This window comes from Momordica charantia (assembly GCF_013281855.1).
Source record: "Momordica charantia cultivar OHB3-1 chromosome 8 unlocalized genomic scaffold, Mcharantia_2.0 BLBB01000008.1, whole genome shotgun sequence".
NCBI classification, from domain to species: domain Eukaryota; kingdom Viridiplantae; phylum Streptophyta; class Magnoliopsida; order Cucurbitales; family Cucurbitaceae; genus Momordica; species Momordica charantia.
The window spans coordinates 2,022,513-2,047,055 of NW_028275166.1; the positions used below are offsets into that span (position 1 = coordinate 2,022,513).

Below are 24,543 nucleotides of genomic sequence, written 5' to 3' on the forward strand. Positions count from 1 at the left end.
ATAGCTGGCAATCCTCCTCAATCACCTCGATGTCATCGTCACCCGCTTTTATCCAACGGCTCCCGTTTCGTCACTATTCTACATCCGCCGCAGGCTAGCACGGCTCCCTTTTTTAATTTTAATTTTATTCATTTTTTCTCTCAGCCTTTGCTTTTTTATATTTTGGGTTTTAAGGCCGCCGGCCCGTGCATCTTTACCAAACGGCGATATAGAAAACGCAAAGCCCTCTGTCTCTCTGTCTCTCTGTCTCTATCATTCTCTTCCGTTCGCCGGAGTTCTACAATGGCCGTCGCCGTGCCGGACAATCTTTCTCGGGAGCAGTATGTGTACCTCGCGAAGCTTGCCGAGCAGGCCGAGAGATATGAGGAGATGGTTCAGTTCATGCAGAAACTGTTCTTGGTTCAACCCCTGGCTCCGAGCTATCGGTTGAGGAGCGCAATCTTCTCTCTGTCGCTTACAAGAACGTGATTGGCTCACTTCGAGCCGCTTGGCGTATTGTCTCTTCCATCGAGCAGAAGGAGGAGAGCCGTAAGAATGAAGATCATGTCATTCTTGTTAAGGATTACAGATCAAAGGTTGAATCCGAGCTTTCCGAGGTCTGTGCGAGTATTTTGAAGCTTTTGGACTCGAATCTTATTCCCTCGGCCTCTGCCAGTGAGTCTAAGGTCTTCTACTTGAAGATGAAGGGGGATTACCATAGGTATTTAGCGGAGTTCAAGGTCGGCGACGAGAGGAAAGCCGCTGCTGAGGATACTATGCTGGCTTATAGGGCTGCTCAGGTATTTGTGGCTTTCTTTTTGGTATCGTTGAGATAATTTTGGAATGGCGTTGCTTTTATGGACATGTGAGGCTAGACATTTGACTTGTGAATTGACTTTGAACACTGGATATAGTACCGCCGCCGAACATCCACAATTATGTGATCCATCTTTTACTGTTGCTATGTTCCCGTGTTCTACTACCTTCTTTCCTACGGAAATGAAATCTTGATTTAATTAGTTCTGATCGGTTTCAAATTCAAAGATAGTTTATCTTTCTTACTCTGTTTTTCTCATCTTTTCTCCGGGAAGATCCCCGATCTTCAACCGATCATTTCTATATCGTACCTCTTTAATGGTTTCTTTTTATAATAAATCGAATGAATAGAGATTGGATTTTTCAATTCTACTATGTGGGTGCTTGTGAGATGGGATATTCTGAATTCTGATTTTGAATTTGTTGACTCTTATGCTACGAAGGATGTCGCTGTTGCGGATCTTGCACCTACTCATCCAATACGGCTGGGGCTGGCACTCAATTTCTCTGTGTTTTACTTCGAGATTCTGAATCAGTCCGATAAAGCATGTAGCATGGCGAAGGAGGTAAATTTGATCCTTTATTTTCGTTCTCAGTCGCCTAGTTCTGGTTCATTTCCCTCTGTACATTATTTATCCCTTTTTTTCCTATCACTGAGAAGAAGCGTGGGCTATTGCTGTCACCCTTTTGTTTTTATCACTGGAGTCTCCTTTCTCAGAGCTTTGTATTATTGTATTCTTTCTGGATTCTCAATTGTTCCTACGAAATTGCATCAGCTAGTACTGTTACTCTGGCGACTTTGTCAGACTATTGTCTTCGTGTTACTTGCTTAATGTGATGGCATATGATCTTCCTCCTAAAAACTTGAATTTTATGATAATCGTATGTTCCATAGCATCACTAATATGCGGATGTGGCCGCCAGCTTCACGTATGAAACCTTTTTACATTAATTGATCTTACAACTGTAGGATTGCTATGGACACGAGACATGTTTGTTTAGCGAGCATCTTGTTTGACTGACTATTCAAATAGTTTACATCTTTGCATTTCCTTCTTTTGCTCTTGGTTCCAGCTCTCAAGAATTCCATAATATCTTCATTTATTTCTTTCTTTTTTTAATAAGAAACCAAGCTTTCATTGTGAAAAAAATGAAAGAATACACAAGGGCGTATAACAATACATAAGAACACATTCCATAATATCATTTATACCAATGTTAGTTTCCTCAAACCATTATGGTTTTTCATTTTTCTTTTTATGTGAAAATGTATCATAGTTGTTGGTGAACTACTGTGATTAAGATGATTGGATATTTATGATCCATCTCCCTTTGAAAGAATTCTCAATCATATACCTGCAACTGTCTGCAATATATCTGCTACTTAATTAATCTTACTGGCCTGATCAAAACTTGTTGCCATGTTACATTTTCTTGAAATCACTTTTGGTTTATTTTCTGTTCTTTCCTTTTAGCTCAAGTGCATCATTGCTTGCATTCGGCACTATCTTAAAGTTAGCCGCCTAATTTCAGTAGTGTTTAAGGATCATGTTTTCCCGTAGTTCTTGAGTAGTGTGTTACTCACCAATTCTTATACTTTGGATCAGGCATTTGAGGAAGCGATTGCTGAACTCGACACTTTGGGTGAAGAATCATACAAGGACAGTACCCTTATCATGCAACTGTTGAGGGACAACCTCACTCTCTGGACTTCAGATGCGCAGGTCAGTGACCCTCCATTCCCTTCTCATAAGATACCACATTCCCATTTATTATGAGGCCATAACATTTGTAATATATGAACTCCTTACAGGATCAGTTAGACGAGTCGTAGAAGGGCGGGCACCGTAAAGCTCGACCTGTCCTGTGCTTGTGAAGGAGGAGGGGAGGAGGTGGGCTTCAAATGTCATTTGCTGCTTATGCTATTTTAAATGTGTGAATCTGGAAATTAAACGTCATTAGTCTGTGAATGATGTCTTGTACTTGTACTCAGACTGACCTTGATCTTGAATTTGGAAGTTACATAATTGGTGGGTCTTTCTTCTTTCTTTTCTTTGATCGAGGTGGGGTTTCTTCTTCTTTTTTCTTTTTCTTAAAAAGAATCAGTACGAAATTACATTTTAGCTTCATTTGCTTTTTTTCTTTTAATATGAAGTTCGCATCATATCCACACTCTACTCAGTATATACGGATGGAAGGATGTCATTCATTCTTGCTCAATATATATGCATCGAACTCGGACCAAAAGAATGATTGGTTAAATTACCAGTTTAATTTTGAACATTTAAAACTTATGTTTAGTAAGTTTTTAACGAAAGAATGATTGGTTAAATTACTAGTTTAATTTTGAACATTTAAAACTTATGTTTAGTAAGTTTTTAACGAAAAAAAAAAGAGAAAAAAAGGGCCCAACCGGGTTCGAACCGGTGACCTCTTGATCTGCAGTCAAATGCTCTACCACTGAGCTATGGACCCTTGTTTGAGCCTAAAATACTCATTATAAAATATAAATGTTTTCTAAATTTTAAATTTTCCAATAAGTTCAAATAATGAATATTTAAAGACTTTAAACCCATTAGAAATAGAATTAAATAATATTAAATTTAAAATTTAAGCCTTCTTGTAATGTTTTTGTTTAAGTTTCCCTTTTTTAAATAAGATGAAAATAATTGTTGACTTTTTTTTTTCCCTTTTTTTTAATTGAGAAAACAAATGTTGGTTATCATTCATTGCCTCTCTTTTTCTAAAATTTTAAATTAAAAAAAAAAGTTTTTTATATGGAATTTAACTTTTCAAATTAATTAGTCAACATTTTTATATTATATTTATTTTTAAAAATATTTTACGCATTTAATAAGTTGATAAAAATAATATTTTTAAAAATTAAACACGAGCACAAAAAAAAAATCAAAGAACTTGCTTTTATAAAATTTTGAAAATAAAAAACGAGAGACAGGATTAATTACCAAAATCTTATGTTTCTCAAAAATTGAGAAAAGAAAAATAAGAAACGCAAACTTTATTTGAAACCAATTTTGACATTTTTCAAACTGTTGGTCGATTCAATTTTGTGCGTCGGGCAGGTCAGTTTCAGGCTTTCAGCTCATCAGCACACGAATATGGCTTTATCATATCTGAACAGAGTATACACTTCGAAACTACTCAAGTTGAGCATTTTTATCTTACAAAATTGATTTGGATTCTACCCATTTTGACAAACATGAATAACATAACATATCTATGAAGATTCGATGATGAAATTCAAGGCCATTAAACGGCTTAAGTAACAGAAAGAAAATACATCAAAAAGAGTTTTTGACCACCACCTGCTCCGCAGAACTCTTCTTCACAACTCCTCGAGAGCACAATTCATTGAGCAACTCCAATGCCTCCTTGGCCAAACCTTCATACGCCAATCCTTCAATCAGAATCATGTACGAAGCCTCGGTCGGTTTACACCCTCTGGCAACCATGTATGCCAAGAAGTCGATGGCTCGACTGGTTTGTCGAACCTTACAGAGTCCTAACATGATAGAGTTGTACGTGATGGCATTAGGCCTTACACCCATTTCTTCCAAGTCGTGAAAAAATGCAATCGCTTCGTCGACTTTTCCTTCCCTGCTCAGTCCTCTGACGAGTGACGAGTACGTAATTATATCCGGTTTGAGGCCTTTTCCCTTCATCTCATCTAGGAGTTTTATGGCATCTTCTGTTTTTCCCACCTTTGAAAGCCCATCAATGACTGTGTTGTATGTGATCAATACAGGAGAGCAACCTTTGGCACTGAGTTGATTCAGTATCTCAACTGCAACATCTACCTTCCCATCTTTGCACAATGCTGTCAATAGAGTGTTATAGGTCACTATATCAGGGTAACAGCCTCTTGAAACCATGATATCCAAATACTCGATTGCACGGTCCATCTTTTTCTCTTTGCAGAATCCATGAAGCAATGGGTTGTAGCTCAAGGAATTTGGAGTACAGCCATGCTGAGGCATCTTCTCCAAAACGTCGATAGCTCGACCAAGCAAGCCCTTTCGACACAAGAAATTAATCAAGATATTGAAAGTGACAACACTAGGAGAACATCCCTTCCGAACCATTTCGGCCAACAGCTTCTCGGCATCCATCCACCTCCCTGTACTACACATGCTACGCAAAATTATATTATGAGTGATCACATTCGGTTGGCAGCCATAGGAAGGCATGTTGTTCAAGAACTTAATAGCTTCATCCAACCTTCCTTCCTTGCAAATCCCATTGATAAGAACATTGAAAGTGACAACATCAGGCTTACATCCTTTGTTCTTCATTTCATCCAACAATTTCATTGCCTGCCCAACACCACTTTCCTTACAAGTTGCTTCAATCAATATAGTGTAGGTTATTACATCAGGATAACACTCCCTCTGCAACTGTCTATCAAGAACTTCCATGGCCTGCTTCAACTTTCCACTGTCACACAGAGTTCGCAAGATTGTATTGTATGTAACAACATCAGGAGAAACACTCATTCGATCCAAAAGTTGTAAAGCACTCCCAATTTCACCAGATTTACAGTAACCACTAATCAGAACATTGTAAGTTATCACATCAGGAACAGCCCCCGAATCTTCCAAAATTTCCATAACCCGAGTTGCCTTCCTAGTCTTCCCCGTTTTACACAAACCGCGAATCAAACTAGTGCAGGCAATTATATCAGGAATATCTCCGTGGCAAACCATATTCTCGACAAATTTAAACCCTTCTTCCAATTCCCCATTTCTTACCAGTCGACGAAGATGATTGTTGTTCTCGAATTCCTCGAAACTTTGCGAGTGATTCGAAGCAGACGACGACGAATTGGAGCCATTCAAATGGCCATGGAGATTCTTCTCCCCGTGCTGCAATCTACCATTGGAACTAAACGTATCGACCCTCGAAATCGCACGAACAATGCTCAGCTGTTTACTAATCAAATCATGGGATTTTTCTCCATAGACAGAACAATCAGAAGGAGGAACAACGAGAAACCGAGCTTTCCCCTTTCCTCCGACATAAAGCCTTAAAGAATTGGCCTCCGAAGTAACCCTCCCTCCGGCCCTCACTTTACGGCCGCGATTTCTTGTGCTCTGACGCTGAAACAAACAGAACCCATCTGTATAATGCTTTGCTGGTAACGTTACATCCATAATCCTTCAACTGGAAGGGAAGAAGAGGATGATGCTCAGAACCCCATTTGGATTAAGAGTGAAGAAAAGGAGTGGAGGTCGATGGGATTGCAGAGAATGCTGTTTGGAAAAGGGAAGGAGGAGTTTGGAGAGAGGAAACTTACAGAGAGTGGAAAATGGAAGAAGGAAAAATGGGGGCTAAGAGGAAGCGGAGTGGGGGAGCGCTGAGGCGGCGTTTTTGCTTATCCAGTTGCTGGCTGGGGAAGGAGGCGCGGGCGGACTGCTGAAGGCGAGAAACTCAAACTCAGACCAAAAGCAAACCCAACGGAAGGCTTAGTGGCCCAATCAAATGTAGTGGGCTTCAACCTCATGAGTGGTTGAACTTTCCTTTTTTTTTTCTTTTACTAAATTACAAAAACACCCCTAAACTTTGTTTACTTTTGTCCTATCAAATATTTCAAATACCATCCTTGACATTTTATAAACGTTTCAAAAATATATTTTTAACCTTCATTAATATTTGAAACGGAAGGTTGATCTAGCAAAATCTATAATAAGTGGTGGGGCAATTAACGTCTTAATTTCACTACTTCTCCATTGTCTACTCAATTTTGCCATAAACTCTCTTTTAAAAATTTCGTATCACATAACTCATCTGTTATAACCTGCCATATTGAATTTATGTAACTTTTTATTAATGAAAAAATTGATTGGTGAGTTTTAATCAAAATATAATGACGAGTATGAATTTTCTAAAAACTTTAAATTAAAGTCGGTTACAGCGTGAGAACTTAAATTATAGTTTAATCAAATTTGTTAAACCTATTTGGAATTATTTTAATTTGATTAAACTGACTCTAATATATTAATATAAGGTATGAGTCCAGAGGCAAGACTCTTAACTCAAACTACTCAATAATGTAATTTTATCAATTTTTTTAATCAAGTGATGATTGCAAATTGTTAAAAGATAATTGATGATTACATAATATTGAAGGAGTCGTAAAAAATTATCCTATCAAATTGTTAATGTTACAGCATTCCATGTTTATGAAATTTTTCTTAGTACAACAAATTAGAGTGGGAGATTCCAACTCATCACCTCTTGATTAAAAATTGACGTAAATTAATACTGAGTTAAGCACAGATTTACCATACTTCAAGAGTATTTTTTAGACAACTATAAAGTCAGGCAGACCAATTCATTATTTTACCCACCCAAGTTAAAAAAAAAATAATTTCTAAAAATATTTTTGAATGCAACACTGCAATGTAAAACAACATAATTCAAACCTTCAACGAAAATTTACAAATGTGGGGTGGTTGTAGTGCATAGAAGTAGATTAAAGTTGGCTAAATATCCAAATCATCCTTATTATTTTAGTTAATTCTCAAATTCATCTTCAAACTTTTAAAATTGTCAAATTTATCCTTCATATATTAAAAATTATAAAGTACCTCATTCAATAAACAAATTGTTAAAAATTATTAACAAAAAGCTGATAAATCATTAAATTATTGTTTTATTAATATCATTAAATTTATGTTGCTTGAATATTATCTCATATGTGAAATCAAACTAATTTATTGGTAAAATTTAACCTAAGGATCAATAACATTTATTTTTTTCAAGTGACATCTGTTGTCTATAAAATAATAATCTAATCATACATTTGATACTACGTTAATAAACTTTTTTTTAGACAAAGAACTAAGTGAAAATTGTCAAATACATTAAATTAAAGATTTTTAACAAGCTCAAGTACCAAATTAAAAAAAAAAAAAAATCAAAGATTGGACATTGAATCACCAAAATTCTTAATTCTTGTGCCATTTCCTTGCGTGGCCTATTAAAGACAAACAACTTTTTCTCTTCTTGGAGTACGACCCTTTTTCTTTGATGAACTACGAAGTTATAAGCAAACATTTTTCCTTAAAATTCAATGGGAAACTCTAATTACAATAGCGAAGATAAATTTTTTTATGCAATGTACAAAAACAAATAAAACAAGTATAAAAATTAAAGAACAAAATAGCAAAAAGAAAAAAAGTGAAATAGTTCAACTAAATTTTATTTCCTTTCAAATAACACGTTCTTCTAACCATCTTATGCATCAAATTATTTGCGGTCCGTTTCATCTTTCAAGTATAAATTATATTTTTATGATCAAAATGAACATAATTTAGCATATGTCAGATCAAGAGACTCTAAGTTCGATTTCCAATCTTATTTGTTCTAAAAAAAATTACACCCGGTGAAAGATTGGATTTTATCAACCATTTAACAAATTTCCGTGAAATTTTAATATATATGATCGGTTAAAAGAAAAAACATTTTTCGACAAAATAATTTTCAAAAAGGAAAAATGAAAAAAAAGTTGAAGCACCAGACAGAGTATTACGCTTTCATCACCAACCTTGAAACCCCACTGCCCAGTGGTGACAACAGAAAGAGCACCAAATCGAAAAGGGCGCCGAATCTTTCTCGCGGATTTCCATATCGGAGGAGACACGAACCGCCGGTGGAAACCTCTACCTATGGCTCTTCGAAGGCTCCTCGTCGCAGTTAGGAAACCTACTGATCCTCTCGTCAATGGCCGGTTCCTCCATCACATGGTTTTTTCTTTTGCCGTCATTGTTATTTCATGATATCTATGTTTTGCATTTGTCATTTTTCGTAACTGTTCCGATGCCGGATTTTGATATTCTTTTTGTATGTGAATTCGTTGTCTGTGGCGGCAGTCTTCTCTGTCCGGGGCGGCTACGGAGGACCGCGAGAAGGCTCGAGCTACTGTGAGCGTTCCATTTTTATGATTCTTGTTTTACATTTGCTTCTGATACTTGTAATGTGAATAAGGACAAAGGCATGTATGTGGATACTGGGGTGTACGAGATCTGTTTTATATGTCGGTTTTCTTGTATTGATATTGATGTTTGGAGGAAATTTTGGTTTCAGTGGATTAAGCAGCTGAACGCCCCCCTCGAGGTCATTGATCCGGAAATTGCAGACATCATTGAGCTCGAGAAAGCTCGTCAATGGAAGGTATATATATATATATATATTTTACTGCGAGCTGTTTTCAGGGTCTTTGTACTTGTGAAAATTTTACGTTGATTTAATCGCTTCTTCATTTTTTAAAGACTTCAAGTAGACGTTGATGGTGTTGATATCCATTGAATTGAGTTGAGTTTTGCGATTAACATCAAAATCATGTACGATTGTTTTGTGAATTTGAAGGGTCTTGAACTCATACCTTCTGAGAATTTCACCTCATCATCAGTGATGGAAGCAGTTGGTTCAGTTATGACCAACAAATACAGTGAAGGATATCCAGGTGCCAGATACTATGGAGGAAATGAGTATGTGATTCTAGATCATTTCCAGAATACAAATTTTTTCTTGCCTTATTGCATAAAGTATTGCATTTTGGATAAGAAGTATCAAAGATGGATTTCTTTCTTAATATTCGGGATGCAATGACTACTTCTCTGATAAGGTTGACGGATTTTGAATTTATAGGATGGAATTTCAGGTTTGCAAAAACAAAATAAGAACATAGTATAGTTTTATGATAGACCATCACGATTTTTTTTTAATGTCAACAAAATCATTGCAAGTTTTAGAACTTGGCAACTTGCAGCGAGGACACTGATTTTTTTTTTTTTGGCACATAATTGTTGTTTTTCTTTCCCTCCACTTCTGTCTTTTTTCCTTTTCATTTTCATTCTGGATTCCTAACATAAACGCCAAATGGATTTAGGTACATTGACATGGCAGAATCCTTATGCCAGAAACGTGCATTAGAAGCTTTCTCTTTGGATCCTGCAAAATGGGGAGGTAGGAGAACTATTGATAATTATTAATTTCCAGCGATAAAAATTGGGTCAGACGGCCTATTTACATATTTAGTGGTTTACTGTTTCTTTCCCGCAGTTTCTTGCAAATTAAGCTATATATTGCAAATATTTTCAAAATTTAGTCAGCAAATGTATTTATCATCAACCGGTTGTTCTCAATATGGTGCCATTTATTGGTATAATTAATGACAGAGTGAACGGCCCAGATGGAGTTGATTGCAAAACTTTACTAATGTTGTTCTTGTGTTTTGAGGTTTGTTATAGTTTGCACGGGGAAGGGAAAAAACATAGTCTCCCAGATAACCTCCTAACAATTTTCTTCCCATGAAAAGTATTCTATTTCTTTCTAACCAAACTTCGCAAAGCGAAGACCCAACCACATTATGTTACAACAATAGAGGATTTTTTCTTAAAAGGATGACTGTTGCATATATAAATCAGAAAATCAACTGCACCTCCCTTTTTTTTGGACACAGCCTGGGAGGGAAGACATATTGGTGAGCTTTGCTATAGTGCGAACCATAAGAGTGTTGTTGTTTAGGTTGGCTTGTCCTTTATATTTTACCATCTCCAAGACCATTCAATTTGGTCTATGTGAATGCCAGAGCACAATCTTGATTAAACTCAGCATGCTACTTTTTGTAGTTAACGTGCAGTCTCTCTCTGGATCCCCGGCTAACTTTCAGGCTTATACTGCATTATTAAAACCTCATGAGAGGATTATGGCTCTTGATTTACCACATGGTGGACATCTTTCGCATGGTTATCAGGTGTTTAATTTTCAAATTTAGTACTTGGTTTTCACATTGCTGCTTTTGGTGATTTTGTTGGTAATATGAACTTTTTATGATGTTTGACATGATACTTGCCTACGTATGTTTCTTTGAACTTTTGCAGACTGATACGAAGAAGATTTCTGCTGTTTCAATATTCTTTGAGACAATGCCATATAGGTTGGATGAGAGCACTGGTTACATTGACTATGACCAGGTTAGCAAAAATGCTTGTGAGTTGGGACTGTATAGGGATATCCCGTTGATTTTTCTTGAAACTGCAATTCCAAATAAACAAACTTATATGGAGGTAAATTCTAACAGTTGGAGAGAAATGCGGCATTGTTCCGACCAAAACTCATTGTTGCTGGTGCAAGTGCCTATGCCCGTCTCTATGACTATGCACGAATTCGCAAGGTTATTCCTTTGCTTGACTTTAGAGTAGCCCTCTTCAGGTTTTTACACTTCTAATATCATTTAACACATGATTTGACTATGATTATTTTGACAGGTCTGCGACAAACAGAAGGCAATCATGTTGGCCGACATGGCACACATTAGCGGTTTAGTTGCAGCAGGTGTTATTCCATCTCCTTTTGAATATGCTGATATTGTGACAACAACCACACATAAGTCCTTACGTGGACCACGAGGGGCTATGATTTTCTTCCGGAAGGGTGTTAAAGAGATCAACAAAAAAGGACAGGAAGTAAGTGAGGTCTTAAAAATGTAGGAAAGAATACTACTTGCAAGGGAAGGTTCCTACGACACCTAGAAGCAAATATAAGTTTCTAAGGGCAAGTTCTCAGTTGTCTAATTTTTATTACACACAGGTGCTCTATGACTATGAAGACAAAATTAATCAGGCTGTCTTTCCCGGTCTTCAAGGTGGCCCACACAACCACACTATAGCTGGTCTGGCAGTTGCACTAAAGCAGGTTGTTTATTTTTTATTAATTCTCTTTCTCGATAACAAAAGTAAATTTGGGTTTATACTGATGAAATTTTACTTCAGATGCTAGATTTAGCTACTTGAAGTTTCTCCTTGTCTTCATTCATGTTATTTCTGTTATTTTACCATATTGCAATAGGCCACTACTCCGGAATACAAAGCCTACCAAGAGCAGGTTCTCAGCAATTGTTCAAGATTTGCTCAGGTATACAGAAGATGTTTCTCTGCAACTTCTATGACAAATCATCAGTATAATACTCTTCAATTACATATTTTTCTCACTATGTAGAGTAGTTAGTTCTTGAACTTTTTTCTTTGCGTAAGTCATTGTAGTTTACACTGTTAAACCAATTGTTTATGCAGAGTTTGATTGAGAAGGGCTATGAACTTGTATCTGCTGGAACTGACAACCATTTAGTCCTTGTGAATTTAAAAAATAAGGTAAAGGTGACACTTCTGTTGACCATTATAACTATTATACTTCTCATCCAGTTGGAGAGTTGTTTCTCCTGTCATCAGGTGTTTGTATTTATGTAGTGCTGGGTGCTGACGAATACAAATGTAAAGACAGTTTAACTAACCATAAAAATCTTCCCAACTTATTTTTGAAACTTATGATAATATAGGTTCCCTAAAATGAACTTTCATCTATGTTTCTGTTATAACAAGGGGAGTGTAAAGGTTATCCTTTTTGATTGATTTGGACCAATATTTAGAAATGACCGGTAGCATTGGTGAACAACCCTTTTCTTAATATTTTATTTGTTATCATTCGCAGGGTATTGATGGCTCGAGAGTTGAGAAGGTTTTGGAATCAGTTCATATTGCGGCTAACAAGAACACAGTTCCAGGGGACGTGTCTGCCATGGTTCCTGGTGGCATCCGTATGGGTATGACCTTCCAACATTTTGCCTTTGATCTTCAAACTTACTGCTCAAATATCTAAACTTGTAGAAGATTTGTTCTCTGGACTTCTCGTATATATAGGGACGCCTGCTCTGACTTCGAGAGGGTTCCTTGAGGCAGATTTTGCGAAAGTAGCCGAATTCTTTGATGAAGCTGTGAAGTTAGCTTTGAAGATTAAGGCTGATAGCCAAGGTTCTCGAGCATAATATTTATCTGCATTGAAATATCCAGATCTCTCTCTCGTATTGCCCATTTATCGGACTACTGCCTTTTAGAATCCTTTGATGTACTCATCTGTGTTTAAATATTGTAAATGCAGGTACTAAGTTGAAGGATTTCGTGGCAACCATGCAATCAAATAAAGACTTTCAATCTGAAATTTCAAAGCTCCGACATCAGGTTGAAGAGTATGCCAAGCAATTTCCAACAATTGGTTTTGAGAAAGAGACAATGCGATACAGAAACTGAAGAAAGGATTCTTAAGGTGCAAGGCAAGGATTGGCAGCTGAGTGGGGTTAGTAAATCTCTAACATTCTCAACTTGTTGAATGAATACCGTCAATAATGTGCTTAGTTGCATAGTGATAAGAATGATATTTAGAAGGCATTAAAGGGCCAAGGGAGAATTAGAGAGCTCTCAAATCTCTTCCAAACCGTCTTTAGATAAAATGATAAAAAGACACCATTTACCTTCTACGGTGCGTGTATTTGTCCTATTTACAAAATACCATTTAGCCTCTTGGTCCACTAGCCAGACTCCATTTTGGGGTGTCCCGTGAAATTAGTTATGGTGTGCATAAGCTAGCTCAGACATATATAGAAAAATATATAAAAATATTGAAGAACACGTAAAGTGCATTTTAATTCGAAAATTCTTACAGAAGTAGCTATAGAAAAGTAATTTAGCAATAATAATAAACCACATATTACGGGGTTTACCATGTCCAGCATCTCCTTAATTGGTGTTTGATATTTTATTATGCAGCATTCATAATTCTGCTTCTGCTGATATCCTTCTTATCAAAGTCGCTGAACTCGGAGCCTTCAGCAGAAAGTTTACTCGTTTCCACTAAATAAATGTCCCTTGTGAGCAGATTTTTGGGACTTCCAATTATATATATATAATCTTGACAATATTATTTTGATCTTTGCAAAATTTGATTTATAGGCTATCCACTTTGAACCATAATCCCCAATCTTGTTGTAAACATAATATTTCTCCTTCACAAGTGTAATACAAGATCATACCTCTCTCTCAAATCTTATCATGATTCTATCTCGAGAGATTCTATCAATTTTGACCATTTGTCCCATCCTAGTAAAATATTCAAATTTTCACCTCTACATTCTTGAACTCAGAACCCTCTACATTATTGAACTCAAAAAGAACCTTTATCTCTAATATTCTAGTCATTTCTAAACTTTAAATTATAAAAATATAAGAATCTAAATCCATTTATATAGTCATTTATTTACATCTCAGGTTTTCTTGACGGAAATAAAATCATGCAAAGTTGAAATATTAAAACATAATATTTGAAAGTTTAAAAATTAAATTGAGGACGATGTTTTAAGTTTTTATTTTTTATTATTTTTTAAGATAAAATTGACAATAAAGTTAAACATCCGTCAGTTGTAAATTCCTTTTAAGCATAATATATGGAGTTAGTTGGAGAATAAAAAAGTTATTTAAATGCTATCTTGCCTTTTCCGAAAATTTAACAGTTTTTTTTAAATAATAAAATAAATATATTTATTTCTACATTTCTATTGTTTATTTACTGGGGAAAAGTTTTTCTGTGAGCAAAAAGAAATTGACATAAATTATAAAAACAAAATATTTATTCACTGAAAACAAAAATTGACAACGATATTGGGAGCAGTTGAAGTAAAATATGGTTACCATAACGCGAAGTAAGAAAGGCGTTGTTCCCTCCACAATTGTTGCGTATGCGGATAAAGTGCTTTCCCCAATCTCTTCCACCACCACCGTAATGTAAATTCCTTCTCCTTCTTCCTTCCATGGCGGCTTCCTTGCCTTCTCCTGCCATTGCTGCCACTCTCAAGCTCGAACCCGACTTACGAAACCGCCATTCCTCCAGCTTTCTTGTCGCCGATAAGGTACTCTTCTGCCTATCCTTCTACGCAATCTTGATCCATTACGAAATTTATTATGAAATCTGTGCAATGAAATGAATTTACCGACCTGCTTTTTTGTTCGTGAACTAGATCGGTTGGAGTGTGAAACTGTGTTAATTACGATTTGTTCGTAACTTAGCATGTACAGTATGAACTAAACCTGCTTCGTCTTCTTGATCTGTCGATTTACTGATTCTATGGTGCTGCAGAGTGGTAGCGTGCCGTATCAGAAGAATCAGTCTCTAATCCGATTGAATGTTGATGCGGAGCCGAGGTTTGTAGACTTGCGAGAAGCTCTGTCTCTGCTAAAAGAGGGTACGAGGATCGAAACTTCTTACTATATTCCTCTGTTGCAAGAATGCATAGTTAGCAATTTAGCTGCCGAAGCGGAAGTTATTCATGGACATATCATTAAAACTGGAACTCATGAAGATTTATTTGTAACCACGTTTCTTGTTAATGTTTATGCGAAATGTGGAGTCATGGAACATGCCCGGAAAGTGTTTGACAATTTGCCTAGGAGAAATGTTGTTGCATGGACAACTCTGGTGACCGGTTATGTTCAGAATTCACAGCCTGTGGCCGCTCTTCGAGTATTCATCGAAATGTTGCAAGCTGGGGCTTATCCTACAAATTATACACTGGGTATAGTGTTAAATGCTTGTTCTTCCTTACAGTCTATCGAATTGGGGAAGCAAGTTCATGGTTATATCATCAAATATCATATAGATTTTGATACTAGTATCGGCAACTCTCTTTCTAGCTTCTACTCTAAGTTTGGGAGCTTGGATTTTGCCATAAGAGCCTTCCAGAAAATTGAGGAAAAGAATGTCATTTCATGGACTTCAGTTGTATCTGCCTGTGGCGATAATGGTCAAGCAGCACAGAGTTTAAGTTTCTTCACCGAGATGCTCGAGGAGGGTGTGGAGCCGAACGAGTACACTCTGACCAGTGCCTTGAGCGCTTGTTGTGTGATGCTGGCATTGGCTCTAGGAGCACAGATTCATTCACTAAGCATTAAGCTTGGTTATGGATCAAGCATACCTGTAAAAAATTCTGTCATGTACTTGTACCTGAAATGTGGATGGCTTATTGAGGCTCAGAAATTGTTTGAAGGTATGGAGACCCTCAATTTGATTACATGGAATGCAATGATTGCAGGCCATGCGAAGATGATGGATCTTGCTGCAGATGATCTTGCCGCTCACAAGAGTGGATCTACAGCACTTGAAATGTTCCAGAAATTATATCGCTCGGGCATGAAACCCGATCTGTTCACTTTCTCCAGTGTTTTAAGTGTTTGTAGCAGTCTAGTAGCCTTAGAACAAGGGGAACAGATTCATGCTCAGATCATCAAAAGTGGTGTTTTGGCAGATGTTGTTGTGGGAACTTCACTGGTCAGTATGTACAACAAATGTGGAAGCATTGATAAGGCGAGTAAAGCTTTCTTGGAGATGCCTTTGAGAACTTTGATATCGTGGACGTCGATGATTACGGGATTTGCACGCCACGGTCTGTCTCAACAAGCCCTTCAGCTCTTTGAAGACATGAGGTTGGCAGGAGTTAGACCGAACCAGGTCACATTTGTAGGCGTTCTATCGGCTTGTAGCCATGCTGGCTTGGTGGACGAAGCACTGTATTACTTTGAAGTAATGCTGAAGCAATACAACATTAAGCCTGTAATGGACCATTTTGCATGCCTGATGGATATGTATCTGAGGTTGGGTCGGGTGGAAGAAGCTTTTGATGTAGTCAAGAAGATGAGTTTTGAGCCTAATGAGATTATATGGTCTATGTTAATTGCAGGGTGTCGAAGTCATGGGAACTCGGAGTTGGGGTTTTACGCAGCCGAGCAATTACTCAAACTCAGGCCGAAAGACACGGAGATCTACGTCTCCCTGCTAAATATGTACCTCTCTGAAGGGAGATGGAAGGACGTTTCCAAGGTAAGGAAATTAATGAAAGAAGAGAAGCTTGGAAAGTTGAAGGATTGGAGCTGGATTAGCATCAAAGAAAAAGTTTATTCATTTAAACCCAATGATAAATCACATTCTCAAAGTGCAGAGATGTACAATCTCTTGGAGAATGTACTCGATGAAGTAAAAAACCTCGGTTACGAGCCTGTGGAATATATGGAGGTAATTGAAGAGGAAGACGAGGAAAAGGTATTCTCCTCGACCATTTATCACAGCGAAAAGTTAGCTGTTGCTTTTGGTTTGTTAAACCTGCCAACCGCCACCCCCATTCGGGTTGTCAAGAGCATCACAATGTGCAGGGATTGCCATAATTTTATCAGATTCATTTCATTATTGAAAGGTAGGGAAATCGTCATCCGAGACAGCAAGCAGCTCCACAAGTTTTTGAATGGATGCTGTTCTTGTGGAGGTTTCGGAGATCTTATTTAACGTGCTCGATGAGCAGGGTGAGATTTCAATCTTTTCAAACCTAGTAAAACATTGAACTGTCAAAATATTCATATGAAGCTAATTTTTCTGTAAGTAAGGTCGGGAGAATAACCAGCCTATATTGAGCTTCAGAGAAATACAAGACAATTTAATGTCGCCCTCGCCACCATTGTTCCTACTCTATATAGCGAAATAATGGCAAGGCATAGGTCAGCTAATTTGCAAGAAGATTTTAGTAAAATCTTGGTGATGGTATATACATATACTCTCATACAAATTTCCTAGGATTTGTTACTCTCTTTACTAAAGAACTGTAAACATATCCCAACAGCATACTGCTTTGGTCTTCATCTGGTTAGATAATGCTGTTGATGCATACAAAATCAACGTTTCTTACTCTTGTTCTTCGAGGTCCTTGATTTTCCGGGGTCGATTGAAGGTTTCCAGATGATATCTTCGAGATTGCCATAAAAGATCTTGTAGAACTGTGACAGGCAACGACAATGTCTTAATATTGAACAGTCGATGAGATAATGGTGGGAATGAGAAGGAAAGTGGAAATTCTAATAGGACTTACCTTGAGGTACTCGCTGGTTTCCCCAGCTGCTTTCTGAATGTCCACCATGAAGAATGTCGGAGCGACTTCAAAAATCTACAGCAAAAATGTTTCAGATCAAGGTTCTAGACGCAAAAATGGAAATTCTAGAACTTTTAGGTGCAGAAAAGCCTGAAACTTACTTCCATAATGACTGAGAAATAAGAAGTTTTGCTTGCTGATGGGCCTTCTACTCTCATCTGACATTCACCAGAAACTTAGTTCAGATTAGAATACAGGAGGGGCCTGCCTCGGCCTGGCTTATTCCATGTCTAATCCAGATGGATAGGGCTGAACATGAAGTTGAAGGACAAGATTTTAGATGAGAATTTCCAAAATGTTTTACCTTGTAATTCCGGATGTGTGTTTTGAAACCCATTGATTGAGCTACAACTTCCATGGTTGATAATAAAACATTGGCAGGCTTTTGGCAGATGAAGCGTGTCGGGTACTTCATAGAATCCTATTGTGATCAAAAGGAATTCAACCTTCAATTCTCAAGCAAAATACTCTGACCGAGCTATTTTGACTGAACATATTTTCAAATGATCAGAGCATGATGTTGTTAATCTAAGGTAAGGATTAAAGCATATAACAACCACACCTGGCCACGGTCGAACATCGTCCCCAGGTTTAAGCCTTGAGACAGAATTATTAAATCAAATGCATTAAGGGTCAGAGGGCTCATGTCCTTGATACCATGTCGATCTTCAGTCCTTTCTTCCTATGGACAAATTTTGTGAGAAAGTCAGGAGAATTAGTTGATAATAACTACAGCAATTGAGGAAAAAAATCGCCACCACTTTCAACCAAAGTTCTACAGCTTCTAGTATTTTCAAATAAATATTTATCCTTAGAGACTAAAAGTTAGAACTTTGAGCGCTATGGCATTGGCAAAAGAAAATTAAAAGGATCATAGAAAAACATTCAAACGAAGACAAAAGTCACATAACAGTGGAGACTATGCTGGTACACAACAGGTTGACTGGAAACAATTAACCCAACATAAGATTCGTTATTTTTGTTATGGATTTATTCGTAAGTAATTAATGACTATGGGAAAGGAACTAAGGTAATAAAATAACTATGGTATAGATGAAAGGTTGCAAACAAATGAGATCAAATCATGATAGAATCAATAACGCCCCGTTTTGTACTTAAAAAAAAAGGTCCCGTATAATAACCCTTTTGTATTTTTTTTTTTTTTTGGAAACTAAGCTCGTAAACATTACATTCACCTATGCATTTCTTTGTTATGCATCTACTTTTTAAAAATATTCTCAAAATATAAGCTAAATTTTGAAAACTAAAAAAAGTAGCTTCTAAAAACTTGTTTTTGTTTTTGAAATTTTGCCAAGAGTTGAAATGTGTTTCTAGAAATGTTAAAAAATATCAAAGAAATCGTGAGTAAACAAATATAATTTTTAAAAATAGAAAGCTAAAAACGAAATAGTTACAAAACAAGACCTAGCTAACCTTGAAAATCTACCATGCCCAGAGTTCAAAAACTTCTAAATCACACGAATGCCAATGTAATACTCAAATCCTTACCAACCTCAGGATCATCAAAGACAGCATTTACATCATCCAGATTTACATCTTCATATTCGACAAGTTTGACTGGAGCATAATTTTTCTTGAACCACTCCTCCTCTCTGATCTTTTCAATGGTAATCCGCTGCACAGAAAAGAAAAGAGAACAACTCATCAGAAAATACTAATACCAAAATAATGAGATTGATAGCATCAATATCTCTGGTACGTATAAAGTTGTGAAGAATGAAGAAACTTAGAGCTCTACTGTAATGTTCCTGCCCTCAGTTCACGAGGCCAATAACAAAAAAGCAGTGCTTAAATCAACACTCCAAACATGGTTCCTTGAGCTATTAAAGAGAACAGTGGTATCATGAGTTACTAATCGATTGGCTTCCTTGAGTAACAATGTGGTATGAAAGTAGAGGAAATTGAAATGTTGCAGTGTTGAAATTTGCAAGCCCATTAATAGAACTAAATATTCACAATGTCTGCTACATCTATTTCCTTCCAAACAGAATGTAACAAAAACATTGAGCTCTCTGAAAATTTGTTCCACCACTCAAATACTGGATAAAGAAATGTGTGCTTTGCATTCCCATTGTAGACATTTTTTTAATTAAGTAGCTGAAGTGCACAGCAAATACCATGAACCGTTTCTATTTTTCTCGTACTTAAACAGTCGAAGGCATTGAGAATGTTCAAGTGCGTATGCATAGAGCACATTTTATCGGGAAATCCATACTTACAGTTGAAGGATTGGGATCGAATATTCTATGAATCAAGGCTTTTGCCCCCACAGGGAACCAAGATGGACATGAAAAGTCGGCTCTCTCAATCTGTAGAAAAGCAAATGACAATGTTGATCGATCATAAAAGTGCATTTTGAAATGAATATCATTTCAAGTTAGACCAAAGAACAAAGTAGAGAAATTTCGAAGGATTAAGATCAAAATATTAAAAATAAAGAATGAAAGGCCCTCACATCCTGATCTAAACCCGACCAAAATAGACAAGGCAAATTGATTATTCTATAATTTAACTGCTTTCACTACTCAATCTAAACGGGAAATTTAAACATTTTTTCACAGGAAATAACACATCATGCCATACCCTCGATTGCATTTTGCACCCAAGATAGACGTTGATAACACCTCGACATTTGTAAGGTTGATTAGATTAGTTAGGAAAATGCAACATAGAAAGGTGGAGTAGATTTAAGATAACATGACAAAAATGTTCATGCCTTACTATATAACGTGGTGAGATCAAGCTCATCAAATGGAAGATATCCTGCCATCAACACGTACAGGATTACTCCACAGGACCAAACATCTGCCATAGCACCATCATAACCCTTGTGATTGAGCACCTATGGGAGAAATGAAGTGATTGAGAATCAAACGAAAACGCAAGCTTATAAATGTCATCACCAATTTGTATAAATTTTGGTTTAACAAGCTTTTAGATACCAAGATAAATACCTCTGGTGCTACATAATTTGGAGTCCCACATGTTGTGCGGAGTAGGCTACCTCCCTGTCAGCAAACACAATCAACTATCTGTTTTATGTCCTAAAATTACACAAGAAGTCTATATCTAAGTAAATAAGAACCATTCAAATATGACTTACTTGTTCCGGCATTGCACTCAGGCCAAAGTCTGAAATCTTTAAGTTACCTTGGGAGTCAAGTAGCAGATTTTCAGGCTGCTTAAAGAAAGAAAGTAAATGATGAGACTCTTGTTTCTTTTCTCTTCCAAATCTCAGTAAGAATATTTACTCCATGATCTCAGCTAATAAAAATAGCTATACCTTTAAATCTCTGTGGTATACTCCCTTGATATGGCAATAATCTACACCATCAATTAGCTGTTGGAAGTATTTCCTAGATTCAGCTTCACTAAGCCGTCCATGATGAACCTGAAGAATACGGATTAGATCATGAACAATAGGACTACAAAATAATGAATAGTTTCAAATTTTCAAATGGCTAATCTTTCTTGAATGAAGCTCTTTGTTAAAATTACTCACTATTTTGTCAAACAATTCACCACCAGTAATGTACTCCAAGATTATATAAATCTTAGTACGGCTTGCAAGAACCTAAAAACCGATATCATGCCGAGTGTTAAACAAGAAATATAAAGTCCAAACCCATACTCTAGGGAAGCGGCTAAAAAATAATAACTGAGAATAAATACTTCAGAAAATCAGTCCATGCCTCATGAAGACGAACGACATAAGGGTGCCTCACAAGCTTCATGATAGAAATCTCCTTTTTTATCTGCAGAATATGAGTAACAGTTATTGAAAGAAACGCTTGAAATGATATTGAAAAGGCTTCAGACTGCATCCCTATCAGAACATTCTATAATTAGATTATTAGAACTAAAAAGTTAATAAGTAGAAGACTGAGGATCGAGTTTGCAAAAGAGAAGTATGAAGAACATTGGTATGACAACTTGAAAAGTGAACACTGAAGAAGCTTATGATATAAAATATCTGGCTCAACCACGGATTCATGAAAAGACCTGCTTGTTACTTTGTCTTTCAAAGATTGTATAGTTTAATGTATTCCTTACAACTGCTTCACTACCAATCAATTCTTCGCACTATTCAAAACAGCAAAAGATGCAGAAGCTACAGATAGATAAACTTCGTATCAATTACACTAAGATTCTCCATCATCCACAATATTTGCAGCTTTATTCAACAGTAAAAAGTAGGCACCATTTCCTTCATTCGAAGATCAAGCCACCACTAAGTTCTTTTTCTTCTTCATTTTATTGAGTGAAAGTGGGTAGGTGAGGAAGAAACAAGGATTTCACGCTTCAATTAAGCTTCACCAATTGACTGCCGTTGGAGAAGCCCAAGGATGATTACAAATGAAGCTCATCAGGATCCTTTAGGTCAATTATTACTATTTACATTTATTAGGATACTAAATACCATCTAATTCACCAAAAGGATAGAAGTATATAGCTGGAGCGTGATATCAGGGAGCAATCGACATCATTGAAGCATGTAATCACGGCCAATATAGTTTTGATAGCTAACTTCGAGACATTTTAACTTCATACACACTTAATTTCAATAGCTCAGCTTCAATTGACAGCTGCAGTAGCTGAGAGAGTGACTGAATCGATAACATTTTACGGCGCGGAATTGATGTATGCAGTCACACAAAGCCAATTACGAAGGTGAATTATCTTCTAATGATGAAAACAGTTCCAATTCTCAGCAGAAAGATTAGAAAGAAGACGCAGACCTGGTCGACCATCTTGTGCTTGATTATGGTGCTCCGATCGAGGACTTTCATAGCAACACTCTCGCCAGTCTCAGTGTTTTGAGCGAACTTTACCTTCGCAAAAGTACCTTCTCCAATCGTCCTCCCTACCTCGTACTTGCCGACTTTTCGAACCACCATCTCCGCCGTCAATCTCCTCCGCTCCGGCAGCTGAAATCTAATCTCGAGAACTCGAACTCGATCTCAGCATTTGCACTCCGTCTCTTGCAGAAGCTGTGGGATAATCAGAAAAGCCGTCGCCAAGAAGCTTTTTCGCTTTCAAACATGGAAAATACATAGAACGGACTGGTCGAGGCAGGTGATTTGGGATTTGCTTCACTTTTTTGCCTTGTTCCTGAAAGGAATTTGATTCTTATTTGAGCTTCTAAAGCAGTCTTTGAATGTGGAAACTGCAACTTTAGACAGAGGAAATGGATGACTTTAGGGGAAATCTAATTTTAATTAAATAGGATAATTATTCCTATTCCAAGGAAAATTTTCTTTTGCACGATTCCGGGAATTTAGAGAAAACGAAAGGGATATTTTTCTTCCATTTGGATGGCTTCGGGTAATAAAAAAAATTTGTAAATTTCACCATTCTTTTTCTAAATTTTTTTGTGTGCTAGATACTAATTTTCTTTCCACCAGGTATATTACTAATATATTGCTTGTTTGCTGAAATCTATGGGTGATAACTATTTTCATAATTACTATATAGTATATCAATTAGGGGAAGTAATATTTCAACAACTAAATATGAAACTGATATCAAACGAAAACGAAAGTTGTATAGTCATCGACTATTTTAGTTTTATTTATATTGTATATCAGTGATAAATCAAAGATACCAAATATGAAATAAGCATACAAAAAAGTACCAATAGAAAAAGAAGTAATCATTATTATACCATTTTTATTATATTCATATGGTGTATAAGTGATAGACAAAATATTAAATAATTATGCCAATACAACATTTTGATAGAAAATTAAAGTTACATAAGTTTTCATTCAATTGACTTGGTATATTAGTCATATACTAAATAGTAAATTAATATGCAAAAGAACAATGATAGAAAATTAAAGTTATATTTATATAATCAATTACATACCATTTAATTCTACTGGTATAGTATATCGCTAAGAAATCAAATAATTAAATAAACATGCAAAAATAACATTGATAGAATATAAAAAGAATAGATCGAATATGCGATAGCAAAAAGGAACACGTAAATAAGTTATACGAGATATTGGATTCCAATAACTAGAAAAAATGAAGGTAAAATATTAAATTATTACCAAAAAAAAAAAGGTAAAGTATAACGAACAAAAACGCATTTTTAACTTCAACTGGTGCAGAAGATAGAACAACCAATTAGCTCATGCAATGACATAGTTGGCGGCTAGTTTGGGCAATGAGAGATTCTGCCATTCTGGCTTGAAGAAGTTTCAGAAAAGATTACTGAAGTGAGATGGAAGTTATCTACTGCGGTTTAGTTTTCTATGCTATTATTTGTGTTATGGATTAGAAAATTCATATTTTAATTTTCTACCATTCGAATTCTCCTTATTTAAGGAATTCAAAAAGAAGATATAGTTCAACCTATATTAAAAGGAGAAAATATCCGTTATAGTCGAGAAGATATTCTGATTGCCTCAAGATTCTCTTCGATTCAACTTCTATTGAAGTAAGCCAAACCGTAGCTCACAACACCCTACACTTTATACTCAACTACTCTGATTCTGACTTGAGCATCGGAGCCTGTGTGGCAAGAACCACACCGGTCTTTAGTACTATTCTATTTTGCAGGTCTCGTCGATCCCTTTCATTATTGAAGATTGATGCGAATTTGGCGGAATCTAGGAGACCAAATTTATGCATCAACAATTTGTTTTATTTATGCTGAAAAAGACAGTAAGTGTTTCATTTAATCTAATGTATTTTTCAATGAGTTGTATAATTGAACGCATCATTTTTCTAAGATGATGATATACATTCTAGTAAGTTAATAAAAGAGTGATATAGTGCTCGACGTTTCATTCGAATAGACGACGTGACTTTATGTCATGACATAAATAATGTTGGTGAATGTTGGCATATCAAATAGCGTCACATGAAAGGAAAAAAAAAGTGGTTTTTATTTAGAA

The 24,543-nt window shown here is 36.3% G+C and overlaps 5 protein-coding genes and 1 non-coding gene across 9 annotated transcripts; 3 read left to right on the top strand and 3 right to left on the bottom strand.

Annotated features, from left to right (window-relative positions):
* Window positions 1-168: 168 nt before the first annotated feature.
* LOC111004908 (14-3-3-like protein B) lies at window positions 169-2,839 on the top strand. Its single transcript, XM_022276177.2, has 4 exons — window positions 169-779; window positions 1,239-1,361; window positions 2,403-2,519; window positions 2,609-2,839. The coding sequence occupies exons 1-4, from the start codon at window positions 681-683 to the stop codon at window positions 2,627-2,629; spliced, it is 360 nt and encodes a 119-aa protein (XP_022131869.2). The 5' UTR covers window positions 169-680; the 3' UTR covers window positions 2,630-2,839.
* A 359-nt stretch (window positions 2,840-3,198) lies between these two features.
* TRNAC-GCA (transfer RNA cysteine (anticodon GCA)) lies at window positions 3,199-3,270 on the bottom strand. Its single transcript has one exon. It is a non-coding gene; the product is annotated as a tRNA-Cys (tRNA).
* Window positions 3,271-3,903: 633 nt separating this feature from the next.
* LOC111005101 (Pentatricopeptide repeat (PPR-like) superfamily protein) lies at window positions 3,904-6,262 on the bottom strand. Its single transcript, XM_022276487.2, has 2 exons — window positions 6,110-6,262; window positions 3,904-5,976 (listed from the first exon to the last, which is right to left on the bottom strand). The coding sequence occupies exon 2, from the start codon at window positions 5,964-5,966 to the stop codon at window positions 4,098-4,100; it is 1,869 nt and encodes a 622-aa protein (XP_022132179.1). The 5' UTR covers window positions 5,967-5,976; window positions 6,110-6,262; the 3' UTR covers window positions 3,904-4,097.
* A 2,069-nt stretch (window positions 6,263-8,331) lies between these two features.
* Window positions 8,332-13,728, top strand: LOC111004911 (serine hydroxymethyltransferase 2, mitochondrial). The gene is made up of 16 exons (XM_022276185.2): window positions 8,332-8,561; window positions 8,688-8,738; window positions 8,902-8,988; window positions 9,184-9,305; window positions 9,707-9,783; window positions 10,449-10,573; window positions 10,701-10,793; window positions 10,901-10,993; window positions 11,088-11,285; window positions 11,410-11,514; window positions 11,668-11,733; window positions 11,892-11,969; window positions 12,307-12,418; window positions 12,516-12,626; window positions 12,754-12,948; window positions 13,419-13,728. The coding sequence occupies exons 1-15, from the start codon at window positions 8,484-8,486 to the stop codon at window positions 12,900-12,902; spliced, it is 1,545 nt and encodes a 514-aa protein (XP_022131877.1). The 5' UTR covers window positions 8,332-8,483; the 3' UTR covers window positions 12,903-12,948; window positions 13,419-13,728.
* A 584-nt stretch (window positions 13,729-14,312) lies between these two features.
* Window positions 14,313-17,143, top strand: LOC111004719 (putative pentatricopeptide repeat-containing protein At5g52630). The gene is made up of 2 exons (XM_022275877.2): window positions 14,313-14,554; window positions 14,782-17,143. Exons 1-2 carry the CDS (start codon window positions 14,456-14,458, stop codon window positions 16,975-16,977), a joined length of 2,295 nt encoding a protein of 764 aa, XP_022131569.1. The 5' UTR covers window positions 14,313-14,455; the 3' UTR covers window positions 16,978-17,143.
* CIPK8 (CBL-interacting protein kinase 8) lies at window positions 17,077-22,833 on the bottom strand. 4 transcript variants are annotated; one of them, XM_022275879.2, is made up of 15 exons: window positions 22,375-22,833; window positions 21,328-21,390; window positions 21,138-21,209; window positions 20,919-21,026; window positions 20,739-20,813; window positions 20,590-20,643; window positions 20,357-20,477; window positions 20,219-20,259; window positions 19,855-19,944; window positions 19,124-19,250; window positions 18,177-18,292; window positions 17,919-18,035; window positions 17,716-17,772; window positions 17,555-17,629; window positions 17,077-17,462 (listed from the first exon to the last, which is right to left on the bottom strand). In XM_022275879.2, the coding sequence occupies exons 1-15, from the start codon at window positions 22,531-22,533 to the stop codon at window positions 17,361-17,363; spliced, it is 1,377 nt and encodes a 458-aa protein (XP_022131571.1). In that variant the 5' UTR covers window positions 22,534-22,833; the 3' UTR covers window positions 17,077-17,360. The 4 variants fall into 4 exon arrangements, with proteins under 4 accessions (XP_022131571.1, XP_022131570.1, XP_022131572.1 ...); XM_022275878.2 differs by having other exon boundaries at window positions 18,177-18,296; window positions 19,128-19,250; window positions 22,375-22,832; XM_022275880.2 differs by lacking the exon at window positions 20,219-20,259 and having other exon boundaries at window positions 20,352-20,477; window positions 22,375-22,832.
* Between the last annotated feature and the right edge of the window lie 1,710 nt (window positions 22,834-24,543).